The sequence below is a fragment of the Bradysia coprophila genome, unplaced genomic scaffold, assembly GCF_014529535.1.
Source record: "Bradysia coprophila strain Holo2 unplaced genomic scaffold, BU_Bcop_v1 contig_232, whole genome shotgun sequence".
Lineage (NCBI taxonomy): Eukaryota > Metazoa > Arthropoda > Insecta > Diptera > Sciaridae > Bradysia > Bradysia coprophila.
The window spans coordinates 8,815,855-8,832,479 of NW_023503493.1; the positions used below are offsets into that span (position 1 = coordinate 8,815,855).

At 40.1% G+C, this 16,625-nt stretch overlaps 2 protein-coding genes across 2 annotated transcripts; one reads left to right on the top strand and one right to left on the bottom strand.

The window, feature by feature from the left end:
- The first annotated feature begins 3,381 nt into the window (after positions 1–3,381).
- On the top strand, positions 3,382–4,053 carry LOC119077202 (probable prolyl 4-hydroxylase 8). Its single transcript, XM_037184384.1, has one exon. The coding sequence runs from the start codon at positions 3,382–3,384 to the stop codon at positions 4,051–4,053; it is 672 nt and encodes a 223-aa protein (XP_037040279.1).
- A 1,571-nt stretch (positions 4,054–5,624) lies between these two features.
- Positions 5,625–12,246, bottom strand: LOC119077203. Its single transcript, XM_037184385.1, has 2 exons — positions 9,973–12,246; positions 5,625–9,821 (listed from the first exon to the last, which is right to left on the bottom strand). The coding sequence occupies exons 1-2, from the start codon at positions 12,244–12,246 to the stop codon at positions 5,625–5,627; spliced, it is 6,471 nt and encodes a 2,156-aa protein (XP_037040280.1).
- Positions 12,247–16,625: the final 4,379 nt, after the last annotated feature.

Genomic DNA, 16,625 nt, shown 5'->3' on the forward strand with positions numbered 1-16,625 from the left:
TATGTTCTCCGGAGCGTGAGCTAGGTCTCTTGGAGTGAGCTCTTATCTGGCTACTCGGAAGTACAGTGAACGTGGTGTATTTTGACAATATCTCGAATAAATTTTGACCGAATTTCATGAATTTTTTTTTGTTTGAAAGGTATTAACGAATGTAAAGCGTCGGTACTATTTCCGGTCTCCTAACAAAATGGCTGCCGGCGGCCATATTGGATTTTAGTAAAACGATATAAAGTGCGAAAAATGATGCTTAGAGAGTTTCTGTTAACATGGAAATAATGTGTTAAGTGTGAGGGGTTTCAGGGATTCCAAATATGGACATCTATATATACCTATATACAGCTATATTGAGCTATATACAGGCATATAGAGCTATATAATAGCATATTCCTCTGCGAAATGTTTATTTACAGTGAAATATAGGTAAATATAGCGGTATATAGCTGTTTAAATAGGAATTTATGAAATTTGACTTCGTACGGGGCTGTCTATATTGCCTCCGGCTATTTAATTGTATATGATAACAATGCAAAGAGTGGATAATGTAAGTGATTTAAAAGGAAGAACAGTTTTTCAGCAGAGAAGAAAATGAAGTAAGAGAAATGAAGAGTTTCACATTAAAGGCTTTTGATACGAATAGGTGTTTCGTACGGGTCGGCGTTAGCTATGTTTTTTTCGCGGATTTGGCATCTCTAGACAACCACAATAGGTTTCCCCTTACTCAGGGAGTCCAATTCGACGTGTTACAAACGTATGCGTAAACCTATAAGACCACAGTACTTCGTACGGGTCTAAAAAGATTATTCTATTCATAGTCTTTAAACGTTTTTGATCGTTTCTTGATGTTTTACGAGCATTTAATTATAAATTGCTAAGAAAAGAAAATTTCGATTTTTTGGGAATTTATTCCCAATTATTAGGCTCTGATGCATGAAAAAAAGAAGAAATTTAATTATATCGGTGATTCCTCTTCCGCGTTGATGCCGTTTGTGAATAAAACAGAACCAATTTATACGACGCAACTTGTTTATAGTGTGCAGAAAATATTTGTCTCTATATAAACGTATTCACGCCGTAAGGGTGCCTTAAATATGAATTTTAATTGAACGATTCGATGAAAAAGTGAACCGAAAAATACATTTCAACGCTTCCTTGTATGAAAATAACGCTACGTTAGAAAGACCTCCGCACTTTCCATTTTGAATTTGTACCGCACTTACGGCGTGAATTAGCCGAAAATTCTAAGGAGGTTTTGCTTCTAACGAAAATCATAATTACAAAATTCACATGACGTATTAGCGAATTATAAGAAAAATAAAATGTGTTTATTTGCATGTTTTCGTACTGCATTTTGTCGGTTGGTACTTCCATAGACATCCTTCTACCAAATTTTCGACAATTCCTTTAATATTTTCGCAGAGAAATGTTAAGTTGGTATTCATGCGGCGAGATAGAAGGAACACGTGAATGACACCTGGTACCTGGGAGAAAATGGTAGATAATCCGTATGAAATAGATTGTGGATTTGAGCACTATTTCACAGGACTACCAATGATTGACGTAGTCAGCAAGTCGGTCACTTCTATCACTTCATCGAACAACATTTTCATGGACAATGTGATCGAAAATTTAATTTGCTAACAAATGATTTTGATTTTTGAATTTCGTATCTCAAAAGACCGACTCGAAGGCAGTGCCATCGCTGATTTTTGCGGTAAGGACGATAACAATTTACCAATCTATTTCATCTATTCCCACACATTCTCTCCTATAGGTACCAGATGACATTCACATGTTCCTTCTATCTCGCCGCATGTGTACCAACTTAACATTTCTCTGTATAGAGTGTTATGATCAGAGCGAGAAAACCGAAAACTAGTTATTATAACTTGCCTTGGGGTACTTGTCAAAATATCTTCTTCTCTTTCATCATAACACTTTATTTTCGTAATTTATCACAATAGATCATTTGTCAATGTCATTTGAGATGTCAAATTTCATCAAAGTTTGAAAAATTCATATGAAATTTTTAATTTTTTTAGGTTAGCTGGATGAAATGACGTTTATTTTACACAAACTTTTACAAGTGTCTGTGAAAAAACCGCTATTTGACAATGATCTACTCTTTCAACTTGAAGTTCACTGGAGATTCTACAGTCCACTTCAAGTTGAAGGAATTATCATAAATTACGAAAATATTAAAATAATGATCTAAGGGGTGTTTTCATGGTCCATTCCTGAAGCTCCCTACTAAAAAATAACAAAAATATACGCCATAATACGCTATCACTGCACTGGCCAGTTACTTTTTTGAAATGTCTTCAGAATTCTGGCTCAATACGTCTGTAAAGATCTCTTTTCTGAACAGTATGGATAAAAGTTGTATTATATTGTAGAATTGATTCTATTTGAAAGACTCGCCCTGAATCTTAACACATCCAAGGCTGTATACTTTGGGAAGGTGACGCAGATACAGATACGCGGGTTACACACCACAGTTGATGATAAAATGGCCGATTTCATACAAAAATTCACCTACTCTGATGATTCTCGTCGTCTTGATGATGTGGTGAATTTTTTGTATATGTAAAGTCATCAGAAGTGGTGTGTTCCCGCGTATGTAATAAAATGGCGGTCTGCGTGACCAAGGCTGTATACTTTGGGGGTGAAATTTTTTACATGTAAAATCATCAGAAGTGGTGTGTTCCCGCGTATCTAATAAATTGGCGGTCTGCGTGACCTCCCCAAAGTATACAGCCTTGTGCGTGACCTCCCCAAAGTATACAGCCTTGCCTTGAACACATCAAAGTCTGTGTACCGCCACAATGCAACGTTACCAATGTTACCAACGCTAAACTTGGGTAGTGACCGTAGTGACTCGTAGTCCTCGTAGTATTTTGAAGTGGCGTTCATCTCGAACAATCCAGTATGGAGGAAAAACGTGATAAGACATTCTATTCCGAGCAACTACGGATGTTGGAGATTTTTTCTGAAGGGTCCGTTAGTGTTCTGAAAGACGGTTTTGACGGTTTTGTAAGGTGTTGTAAAATTTTTTCAGATAAAATGATTCAAATCGCATGAATCGCATCGAGAAGCAAAGTGAACGATGTTGACAGATATATACTGGTGTGCCACTGGTGCCGAAGTTTTGGAGAATTCTTATGTCATTATCAAGTGACGTGTTTGATGTGATGTTGTTTATAAACAAAAAACTTGAAACAATGTTTACGGCATTAGTCATTGTATTTAGCCTGAGTGCTTGGAGTATAAAAAGAATTGCGTCACATTACAATACAGCTTATCATCGACTGCACAGACAGCGTGAAAGTGTACAGTGATTTGTCAATCTTTGGAAGGAATTGCACGAAAAGTGATTTAAAAGAAATGAACGCCATAGTACCACCAGTTTCGCTAACATCAATACTAAATCCAACATTCGATTCGTCGCAAATAACCAAAGAAGAGCTCGACCTTACGCATATTTCGGAGCCGGGAAAATTGGCTTATCTATTGCACAACGTCTTCACACCCGAAGAATGTGAAAATTTGATCAAAACATCCGAAGCAGCGGGTTATTCAGAGGCATTGGTTCATATCGGTGGTGGTCGACAGGTCCTGATGAAAGGCTACAGAGACGGATCACGAGTTATGATAGACGATACTGAATTTGTGGCCTGTCTGTTGCAACGCATTTCGTCTCATCTTCCTGCTACATTTGCGGACGAAAGTTTGCTGGAAATCAATGAGCGATTGCGATTCTTACGATATGATGAAGGCGATCAATTTCAGCCGCACTCTGATGCTTCGTATGGTCGTCCGGACAATTCAGCCAGGACGCTCATTACTTTGCAAATTTACTTGAATGAAAATTTCGAAGGTGGTGAAACGACGTTTCTGCCGCGTCGTGGTGACCGCGCTACCAAATCCGTTCCGGTTGTGCCGAAAACTGGAATGATATTGGTGTTCGAGCATAACATTTTGCATGAAGGTTCGTTGGTGAAGGGTGGCAGAAAGTACACGATACGCACGGACGTTCTTTATACGATGACGAATTAGTGGAATGCGTCGAAAGGGATAGGCAAATAGTCTGTATTGTTGATTAAATTTGTAAGGTTGGTTATGTTGTGGATTGAATAAATTGGAATGAAATTCGGAATTTTGATTATTGTTTGACAACCGTAAAATATAGGCGATACAGAGAGATCATAACAGATGGCGTTGCTACCCGGCGAGATGTCACGCCATCTATTATCAACTATCTCTACCAAAATTCACAAAATTTCTAAAACGATATTGAGTCTCAACCGAAATTCTGAGCATTTGTAGGTACAAGGTAAATATAGTGAGGAGGTAATGCCATATATAACCGAATCAGATGTGCGGTGGCACGAAAGTTCGATACAAACGCCAACTCATCCCTTCGTTGAAAGCAAAAAATGGAATAGAAAGTCGGGCCATCTGTTGTGAGATAGCGAAAATATTTTTGTGAAATACAAAAAGGTGGATGAGATGGCGTTTGTATCGAACTTTCGTGCCACCGCACATCTGATTTGGTTATATATGGCATTACCTCACTATATTGACAGCGTATCCCTTTTATGATTTCCAAAAGCCAAGTAGTTCACAAATTTTAAAAAGAAGTAGTTCAGCCCCACCGTAGCTGTAGTGACATCTGATGTTTCATTTTATAAGTATGTATAGCTTCGATTTCCAAGGTTCTGAAAGAACAGGTTAATGCTGAAAACAAACGAGACATTGAAAACGTGTTTTGGTCCTAGTTTTCATTGACAAATGCAGCAATCGTAATTTTCGATAGAGAAATTTCTAACTTTATTTGACAGTTGCGTCAATTTCGCCATGAAAACAAGGACCAAAACATGTTTTGAATGCCTCGTTTGTTTTCAGCATAAGACAACTGTTGAGGATCGGAGATAGGATTTGTATTTTGACAGACGGTTACGAGGTTGAGATCCAATCAATAAAACCAGCGATGGATTGCGATTGAACCGTTTATTACTCGGTTATGCACTACTTCAAAATTTCTAAAAAATAAACAATTTTCAATGTAAGACCGAAGTTGATACAAATTGATAACATGATTTCTTACACTTAGTAACCCTCTCTCCTAGATCTACGGTTCGCTATTTCGAAGCTTGTATTTGTGTGTGCGCAGCCTGTAACCTAACCTTAACATTAGCAAATTGCAAATTCATGATCTAAAGGAAATTCTTACAATTCGGATTCTTGCCGACCACTTTTCCCTCGCTGTGACAAAAAATCCAATTTAATTCACAGGAACGTGATGCCTAAATCGAACAACCAAATAATTAAAGTTCAACCGATACCGGTGCACGATGAGGCACAGAGAAAAAACATCGCGCAACCAAACTGAACTATTTACCTTCTTGGCACATCCCCCAGAAAATTCAATTGCTGGACACACAATAAACTTCGTTACGAAAAAATTAAATGAAATTCAACCGCAATTAATATGAAACTTAAAACTATCAAATTGGATTCGTTTTACTTCCAATTGAATCCGTTTTCAATCAACTTAGAATAATGAATAAAACCAAAATGTCCTCTTCCGTCGCATGTGTCAACACTTAGCCCAACTGTCAGATAAATCAGTGCTGCCCAACAGGCTCCCCTCCGTTAATCGACTCCTCTGGTTGTCGGTTAACTTCTTCACTGGCAGGCACTTTAACATCCAGAACAGCCAATTTGTGAACCGATCGTCGGTATTCTCTGTGTACAGGGCCATTCTTTGACTCCAGTACCGCTCGCACTATGGCTTGTCGACATTTGCCACCTCTTCCACGAATAGTCCGTTCGACGATCCCCTTAGGCCACGTATTTCTTGGATTTTTCTCATCAATAATGAGAACGACATCACCGACTTGAATTGGTTTCGAATTTTTGTACCACTTGGTGCGCTTAGTTAGAGTTGGCATATATTCCAATACGAATCGTCTCCAAAACTGGTTGGTTTGTTCCTCGATATTTTTCCAGTCTTCTTTTCCGAGATCTTTCGGTGATGTTCTGACGATAGGTTTTCGGCCATTTGACGAGCCGAACAAGAAGTGGTTTGGAGTCAATGCTTCATCATCTGCAGAATCGAGTGGAATATATGTGAGCGGCCTCGAATTGACGATGTTCTCGACCTGAGCAAACAACGTAGGCAGCGTTTCATCGGTTGGTTTTCTAGTCGTCACGATTTTCTTGAACGATTTTTTTACGGTTTGAATGAGCCTCTCCCATGCGCCACCCATATGTGGCGATTCCGGTGGATTAAATGACCATTTCATTTCAGAGGTTGTGAACATTTGCTGAATCTCATCTTGGTTTAGCTTTTTAAATTCTTCCTTCAATTCGTTCTCCATTCCATGGAAATTTAATCCATTATCGCTGAACACTTCACGGGGATGTCCGCGATCGGTGCAGAAACGTTCAAAAGCCATTATACAGGAACTTGTATTCAATGAGTGAGCTACTTCTAGATGAATAGCTCGAGCTGTGAGGCATGAGTATATTACACCCCATCTCGATGCACTGATGTTTCTTGTTATTTTGACTGAATATGGACCGAAATAGTCTATGCCAACGTATGTGAATGGACGTTCGAAGGCTGCAAGTCTGGCGAAAGGTAACTCGGCCATCTCTGGAATCATCGGTACTGCAGAGTCATTTTTGCACTTCTGACACGAAAATCGAATTTCTTTCATCACAACTCGAAGAGCCTTGATATCGTACTTTTGTCTGATTTCATTAATTGCCGTTTCGTGATTCAAATGCAGATATCGTCGATGAAAGTGGGCACAAATAAGTTTGGTGATGTAGTGACGTCTCGGCAATATTATGGGACGTTTCGTTTCCAAATTTAAACATTTAGCAGCATCCAGTCTTCCCCTGACCCTCAGAACTCCGTGGTCGTCCAAATACGGCGAAGACTTGTATAATGGGCTTGACTTTTCAAAATACTTTTGGTCCTTTGGTGGGAGTTTTGCATTTTTTTCCAGTAGCGCTATTTCGTCCAAATAATAATCTTGTTGAGCGATTCGATACAACTGATTTTCGGCGCAAACGATTTCTTCTTGCAGCAACGGTCCCGATCGTCTTTCTACTGACTTGAGGTTATGAATGAATCGATATATGTAGGCCATTGCGTTAACCAATCTCTTCCATTGGGAAAATCTTTTAACATCGATAATGCAACGCTCCTGTCCCTGTCGGCAGGCCATGACGATACTGAGTCTCAATTCTTCCCGTGTATGATGATCTTCTTGATTATCTTCTGTGAACCAAGTACTTTCTTCATCGTACAAAAAATCTGGACCTTTAAACCATCGAGATTGTGAATTCAATTTTTGAATTTCCTTTGATTTCGTGGCCTCGTCGGCTACATTGTGCTCCGTCGGAACCCATCGCCATTCTGCTTTGTCAGTTGTTTCAAGAATTTCCCCAATCCGAAATGCCACAAACTGATGATAACGTCGAGTATCCGAATAAATCCATCCCATTACTGTTTTGGAATCTGACCAATAAATCACCTTTTCGATTTGCAGCCGTTGACTTTGCTTTATGCTTCTGGCCAAGCGCGTACCGAGCACCCCCGCTTGTAACTCCAGTCTTGGGATTGTCATCGGTTTGTTCGGTGCAACTTTCGTTTTCGCACCCACTAAGCTACAGTCGATCCCATCATCATCTTGAATACGTAAATACGCGGCAGTTGAAAATGCTTCGGCACTGCCATCCACGAAAACATGTAATTGAATCGAACTTGCGGTTCCGGGTGACAGTTTCGGTGAATAAAGACGTGGAATTCGAAGGTTTTCTACCTCCGGTAGCACTGAAATCCATTTCACCCATTTCGTTTGAAGACTTTCGGGAATTTGTTCATCCCATTCGATGTTGCTTCGCCATGTCTCCTGTAGTAGCAGCTTTGGATAAATCAAAAAATTGGCAAGCAATCCAAGTGGGTCAAAAATTGACATTAACACACGTAGAAGTTCCCGCTTCGTCGGACAGTGCGAACCATTAAGAATATTTTGGTTGACTTTAGTATACTTTAACGAATACGTAAAGCTGTCGGTATCCGCGTTCCAAAACATTCCAAGGACTCTCTCAGTTCCAAGAGTCAAATCGGTGTTGATATTCAAATTCTTGTTTGATGATTGAACGTTACGTTCGCCGATACTTTTCAGCACCTCCTTCGAATTGGATAGAAAATTTTTTGTTTCAAATCCGCCCTGTAGATTTATGTGTTTTACGTCCTTTGCTAACTTTATAGCGTCCTCAACGCTGTGACAGCAATCTAGAAGATCATCTACGTAAGTGTTTTGAGTGATAACAGCCACTGCTGCTGGAAACTGTTGCTGATATTCGTTTGCATTTTTGTTTTTTACAAACTGCGCTGTACACGGTGCGCAAGCAGCTCCAAAGGTAGACACTAACATTACGTATACTTCGGGCTTTTTTGTGCTATCTCCGTTTCGCCATAGAAAACGTTGTACACCTTGATCTTGCTCGATAATCTGGATCTGATGATACATCTCGCCTATGTCACCAAGAACTGCCACTAATCTTTCCCGGAATCTTCGAAGTATGTCCACAAGTGGGACTAACAGGTCTGGCCCTGTTAGCAGCAATGAGTTAAGCGAAACATTTTTCACCTTCGCTGCGGCATCCCAAACGATTCTTACTTTTTCCGGTTTTTTCGGGTTAAAAACGGGAAATATGGGAAGGTACCATTCTCGATCCGGTTTGATTTGAAGTTCATCGTCCGACAACTTTCTGATGTAGCCCTTCTCAAGAAATCCGCTGATCTGATTACACAAATTTTCCGCCAGCTGTGGGTTCTTCATCATTTTTGATTCGAGACATTGCAGGCGTTTCAAGGCCATATCGTAACTGTTCGGCATATCAACCTGGTCATATTTCCATAATAAGCCTGACTCGTATCGACCGTTTTTCTTCACCGTAGTCTTTTCCAAAATGTCTCTGGCCCGCTGTACTTCTCTCGACTCGAGAAATTTGTTGTCCATCTTCACTCCAAAATTTTCAATAGAGAAGTACTCCTTCACCAATTTGTGGAGCTGATGATCTTTCGATTGACATTGACATAAATTCAAACTAAACTTCGTGTGATGCTGTGGGTCACCATGGTATGTAGGGCCTTGTACTACCCAGCCAAGACGAGTTCGACAAACTATCGGTTCATCCCAAGCGCCTTCAATCGTTTCTAATGACACCGTGAGTCTTGAGTATTGCAATCCTATCAACATTCGTGGTTTTACCGTTTCATAAGTGGTAATGGGTACGTTCTTGAAATGTGGATATCGCTCAAGCCAAGCTGAAGTTATAGATTGCGATGGTAGATGTAGATCCTTGACGGTGCGAACATTGCTCAACTTATAATTTGGTGCTTGATGATAGAATCCTGATACCTTCATCGATACGATTCTTGATTCTTCTGACTCATGTGACTGTCCAAACGCCCAATCAATACAAACGGTTTGTGGTGTACCAACCAACTCAAGCTCATTTGCTAGCTCATCTTCCATTAAAGTCAAGTTGGATCCTTCGTCCAGATAAGCAAAATCACGGATGATCTTATCCTTGTGACTGAGCACAACTGGGACTATTCGAAATATGTCTGTACGATTGTTGATAGATCTCTGTGAGTTACATACAGACGTCGGAGCTGAACTTGCGGATGCTGGATTTGCTCCAGCTGTCGGTGATTTACTTTCGTTTTTTGGAGCTTCAGCAGCTTTTCCGTAATCGTGTAGCAGCGTGTGGTGTTTTTTGGTGCATCCATCCGCCTTGCAATTCAAATTCGATCGACATCGGTAAAATGAGTGGCCACCCAAACATTTTGAACACAATTTGTTGTCCTTCAAAAAATGACCATCTCTCCGCTCGAGACAAACTTTTGAATTTAGAACAAGTAGAAATCTTCGAACAGGATTCTGCCTTGCACGCCGGACATTTATATTTCTTGCCGGCTTCCTTCGTGTCTTGAGATTTTGAATTCTTTTCGACTTGAGTGTTCAGATAATGCGTCGACTTGCCATTATTGCTTTTCTCCTTTTTTCCACTTTTAGTAGCAGGTTTTCGTACTACTCCACTAACGACACTTGCCAAATTGTATAACCAATCTCCAAGAGTAGATAGATCAACTACCCCGACTGCATGCTTGTAATAAGCCCAATTCATCTGCACTTGAGTAGTTAGCTTGTCTGTTATGGCATTCATTAACGTCGGATTTTGAAGGTGTTCGAAAGCTCCAGTCTCTCTAATCGATGCACTTAAATTTTGTACCGAAATGGCAAACTTTATCAGTGAAAATAGGTCGTTGTCCCTTGGTGAAGATTCCTTGTTGACTTCTTCGATCAAGCTCTCGATTATTGCTTCTGGACGACCATATATCAATTTAAGCGTGCTAATGGCTCTTGGCACGGAATCCGGATGAAACAGACTGCCTCCAACTGCTTCTCTGGCGTCACCTTGTAAACTCTCTTGTAATCTACCTAAGTTTTCCACAAGGCTGAACCCACACGCAGCAGTGGAGTATTCATATGCGCTGATAAACGCTTGCCAATGTTTTGCTTCACCATAAAATGTCGGTAACTTCTTAATGACATGTCTTGTGGCTATTTGTTCTGTAGTTAACCGAGGACCTTGTGTTGGAATCGTATTGTTAGCTGCAGTAGCTGCCACAGTCCCAGTTGGAGTAGCATTTCCGATACCACTGGTTTGATTTACGCCAGTATTGACTGGAATCGATTGATTTTGAAAACTTGTTGGTCCAAATAAGAATGGAGTGGTATGAGGTCGAGGTGGTACATTATCGTTAACATTTACTCCTTGTGAAGACACTCGACTGCTCGTTATCGGGTTGGTAACACTGTATGTACTTGACGATCCGTGGTCATAATTGGTAGTTACGCCAGCTCCTTGACTATTATTCATTCCTTGTCCATCTGATGACGAATGTCCACTCGACTGATGAGGTTGATGGTTTCCAGCTGAATTTGGAATTGGTGGAAATTGAATGTTGCCAGAGCTGAATGCAGTTGACGCCGTAACTGTCGTTTGTCCCATCGGATTCGGACTTATAGCATTGGTTGCTGTTGATGGTCGTAAGCCGAAATAAAACTGTTGGTTGTCTGAAGTCACTGTTACAGTAGTAATTTGTGATGACGTTCCTGCTGGATTATTCGGGCCTACTGCATGGCCAGTCAATGGATTGCTTACAGGTGTTGAAATTCCAGGTAGTATGTTGTTCGAAACATTCTGTTTTGTTGTATCGGTTGCAATTTGACGGAAGCTCGACGTTGACCACGGAAAATTCGAAAAATTTCTTTGGAAGTTGGACTGTAAATTCGACGGTGCGAGTAACCAAGCTGGTAGGGACGTCTTAGAAACTTTCGGCCTTTTAATGCCGACATGAGATTTTTGATGTTCAGACCGTGTCTTCGACAATGGTGATGACTGATCCTTATCTAGCAACTCCATATTGGAGAAAACGTTTTCAATTGGAGTCTGTTCAGCTTCAGATGTCTTTACCGTCGGCAATTTTTCAGACCATTGCTGCACTCGATTGGCTTTCTCTCGTTCCAATTCAGAATCAGGCACACTTGCCTCATCTCCAATGTCATCTTCCAGCAAAGAATACTTTTGGTTCAAATAATCGCTTTCTCTTTGCTCGCGTAACAGCTTCTCCTCTTCCAGTCGTTGTAACGCTAGTGCAGTTCGTCGACTCACCACTGATGAAATCGAATTTGCTTTCGAGGATTTGGAAGGCGCGATGATTTTTTCCTCGACATTCGGCGTCTCTTTCATGTCTTTCACTGGTTGGCCGTCATTCACAGGATCAATAATAACTTGTTCACCAGTCTTAGCCGTATCGATTTTTTCCTGAACGCTTTGTGATCGCATACTGTCGTCTATCACAACGACTTCGGATACCGGATTTTCGATTTCACTTTGCGTAGCCTTGGGTGGTTGTACCTTTTTCTTAGATGTGCATGCGACACAAGCCCAATGACGTTTCTTAACTTCGGCAGTAACATCAGCACACTTGAGATGTTGCCACGATCGACATAAGTCGCAACAAACTTTGTCTTGCCTGTCGCTAACACGACATGTCTTACACATATGCGGTGAGCTCGGTTTATTTGTCGATAACGACGCACTGTTGGACTTCGACAATTTCTTTGGAACGGCGCCCTTTTTCGTCGACATTGTTTCCAGTAACTTGCTTGCTGAGGTCGTTGCGATTTACTTCCAAAAGATAAGTAAATTTTGAAGCTTGTTGAGGATCGGAGATAGGATTTGTATTTTGACAGACGGTTACGAGGTTGAGATCCAATCAATAAAACCAGCGATGGATTGCGATTGAACCGTTTATTACTCGGTTATGCACTACTTCAAAATTTCTAAAAAATAAACAATTTTCAATGTAAGACCGAAGTTGATACAAATTGATAACATGATTTCTTACACTTAGTAACCCTCTCTCCTAGATCTACGGTTCGCTATTTCGAAGCTTGTATTTGTGTGTGCGCAGCCTGTAACCTAACCTTAACATTAGCAAATTGCAAATTCATGATCTAAAGGAAATTCTTACAATTCGGATTCTTGCCGACCACTTTTCCCTCGCTGTGACAAAAAATCCAATTTAATTCACAGGAACGTGATGCCTAAATCGAACAACCAAATAATTAAAGTTCAACCGATACCGGTGCACGATAAGGCACAGAGAAAAAACATCGCGCAACCAAACTGAACTATTTACCTTCTTGGCACATCCCCCAGAAAATTCAATTGCTGGACACACAATAAACTTCGTTACGAAAAAATTAAATGAAATTCAACCGCAATTAATATGAAACTTAAAACTATCAAATTGGATTCGTTTTACTTCCAATTGAATCCGTTTTCAATCAACTTAGAATAATGAATAAAACCAAAATGTCCTCTTCCGTCGCATGTGTCAACACTTAGCCCAACTGTCAGATAAATCAGTGCTGCCCACGGGTCTGTCAGCCCATTGTCTTTTCATTTCGATTGATTCTATATACACATACACATATAAGCGTATTGTGAAAACACAGAGCCAACTTCAATGCGAACAACTGTCATTCGATATCAGTTTATAATTTTGAATTCTTTAAACGTGTTTGCAACGACATCAACAGGTACTTTTGATATTAAAATCATTTCGCTAAATTTCAACTGAAAAGATCTGGTATTTTCGAATTTTCAAGAATGGTTCTCGAGTGTAGCGTGCGGGGATGCGAAACTATCGCAAAAAACGGTTTACACAGCTTCCCGAAGAACCAATTGGCAGCGCGAAAATGGGTCACTGCTACAAAGTCCCATCATTTAATCGAACGCCTCAATGAAAACAAACTATCGGGTTCGTTCTACAAAATATGTAGAAAGCACTTCAAGGAATCGGATCTTCAAATAAATGGAAAAGGGCAAATTGTAGTCAAGCATGATGCTATGCCGAGCCTCTTTTTGCCGGACGATGACGGTGTAAGTTACCAACGAGTCTCCCTATTTTCAGATGACTTATATGATCTCTATTTAGTTTCAGCTCCAAATGTCGAAACACTCGTTACAATCTGCAACAGACGTACGTTTCCCAAAGCCTAAAGCTCATGCCTCATTGCCTCATATCTGATCAACTAAAAGTGTTTTAATATCCTAGGGTAATCAGTCGAATGATGAAGTTGTTGATGGGACGGAACACGACAGTGATGTTGATGTGGAAGCCATTAGTTCCGAGGAAGATATTGCTGTTCGCTCGGACAAAAGAAGTGGTCGTAAAGCGCGCTCCAAACTATCATTATGCACGGTTTGTGGGATATATTGGACGTCATTTACATGTTCTGTGTTGTTTGTTTTTTGTCTAATAAATGTGTTCGTCCTATATGTTTTCGTTGTGTTTCTGGCAATTGAATCGAGTAACTACAAGGAACAGATCAAAGCATTTCTGAATGACTTACAAATTTTACCTGATGCCCTAAGGGTGACTTGATGTAACGACATAGCTGCATGCAGATATTTCAAGGAAAAGCGTTGCGTTTCTTTGAACTTCTACTGTGTTTCTTTGAGCTTTTACTACGTTTCCTTGAACTACTGTAAGTTTCACATACGTAACATTCTGAAGAGAGAAAATGTAAGTTCTGCACCATGGAATTAGCTGTTAGAAAACTTATTGAAATTCGTAATGACAAATCTCATATTCAAGCCTAGCTTGAAAATGAGGAAGAAATGGGTGATGATTATTTTGATTGTGTAATAAACTCTCTGACAGACTGAAAGAAGTAGCTAGAAAATAGAATTCGAGAGTATAAAGAATAAAAATTTTGGGAAAGTGTGTTCTCTTGAGTAAAGAGTTCAACTCGAGATTAAACTTCTTGACAAAACGTTTTTCCTTAAAATCGGAAATTGAAAATTAAAATCCCTGAAAACATAAATGTCGGTGTGCTGGACCAATTCACTATGTTACGCAGATCTTTTGTTTCTTATTCCAGAATGTATCGCGTCAATCGAATACGTTAGGTTATTACAAGAGACGAGCAAAGGAGCTTCAGCAGAAAGTCAAAGCCAATAAGTTGAACGACTCAAAAGTCCTCGATTACTTGAGGACCAAATTCAATGAACAATTGTTGGAGTTCGTTACCATGCAGTTGAAGAACTGTGAACGTTCTAAGCACGCCAGACGATATACACCGAAACAGAAAAGCCTCTGCCTGGCAATGTATAAACAAGGGCCGAAAGCCTATCGGTTCAACGAAAAGTGGTGTTGTTTACCAACGAAAAGAACAATAGGCCGGTACAGTGCACAGCTCGTATTCAAAGCCGGTGTCGATGAAAAAGTTCTAGAGGCAATCAAAGTGGTCGTTAAAGACTGGCCTGAAAACAAAAAATTATGTACGTTTGGATGGGATGAAGTTGCGTTAAGTGAACATTTGGACTACTGCCAATCTCAGGACATAATAGAAGGCTTCGCTGAAATTCTAAAACCGAAAGAACCAACCTTTGCAACGCATGCCCTGACATTCATGGTACGAGGAATTGAAGTACCTTATAAGCAGTCAGTTGGATATTTTTATACGGGCGGATTGAAATCGTTCGTATTGGTTGAACTCATCAAACTGATGGTTCAAAGAGTCTTAATCACAGGTAAATTTATAGATGATGTTCATAATCTAAAGACAGCAACGGTAACATAACCACCTAGCAAAATTGAATCTTCTGAAGCTGTTTACGCTGTTTTGAAATTGCAATGAGGGACTGTTTTGAAAACTTACCTACCAAAATCGGACGCAATTTCCAGCTACGAAGTTTTGGTGCCTAAAAACATGCAATTTTTTAATTTTCTCTTTTTACATGTTTGTGTTCTCTCTGATATCGAAATCGTAAGTAAGTAGCCACATATGGTGAAGAAAGAATATTTTTTGATCTCGTGTATCTGGAATCTAGGGATAACTCTATAAGAAAAATGCATGTCTTCGGTTTTTGATTGCCTCTCACTAGCCAGTGGCTAATACCCACACAAGTTTCAAAAAATGTTTCTGACGATGGCTTTATCTTCTAGAGACTAATATCTATCCAGGCACATCGAAGTAAGTCCGCTGTAAAATTCGTCCGATTTTGGTAGCTTCATTTTCAAAAGAATCTCTGAATTACCGATATCTTTCAAGTGCACTGCACAATGTCTGTTCCTGACCACGACTATCATTTTTTCAAAAGGTCTGGTTCCAATTTTGTCGGTTTGCGACACATGCAGCACGAACGCGTATGCAGTCAACGCATTGGTGTACCCGAATGCTCTCCAAAAAAAACAAACGGGAGACGTTCTACAATACAAAATTAACGGACATCAAATCACGCACACCTTCGATCCACCCCATCTCATAAAAGTGATCAGAAATAATTTGCAGACCAAAAACTTGGCACACTTTATAACAGAAAGATGGCAACCTGGCTTCGAAGAATATGACGGGTCGTTACAGATCGCCACTTGGAATGATATCAGCGAATTGTACAGAATCGACTTCGAATCTCCACATCGCGTGTTGACAAAACTTACTCCCGAACATTTAAAACCAAACAAGTTAAAGATGAAAGTGGCGGTTGCAACGCAAGTTTTTAGCAACGCGTGTGGATCGGAAATGCTTCGATGCATAGAACAAGCAACAATGCCGGAACATTGCACCAGTACAGCACGTTTGCTCTTCTTCATGAACGACCTGTTTGACAGTGTTAATGGCTCAGACAGTCACCCAGCAGATTCACTCAAAAGTGCTGTTACGGCGAAGTCACTACATTTCGAATATTGGGAGTACGCCTTGGTGATGCTGGAAAATATGTTCTACGTCGATAAGATTACTGGCGCTAGGAATAACCGATCATCCGTCCTGAAGAAATTCGAATCCACACTGCGAGGCTATCAGGCGGTGGCAACAACATGTTTTAACGCGAAAATCGAGAAAGTTAACATAAGGTATAATTCATGTGATAATCCATGTTGTAATCTCCTCAGCAATTACAAATATCGACAATAGGTTTCAGTTCAATTTAAAACAATTCGACTCGAGTGTGCA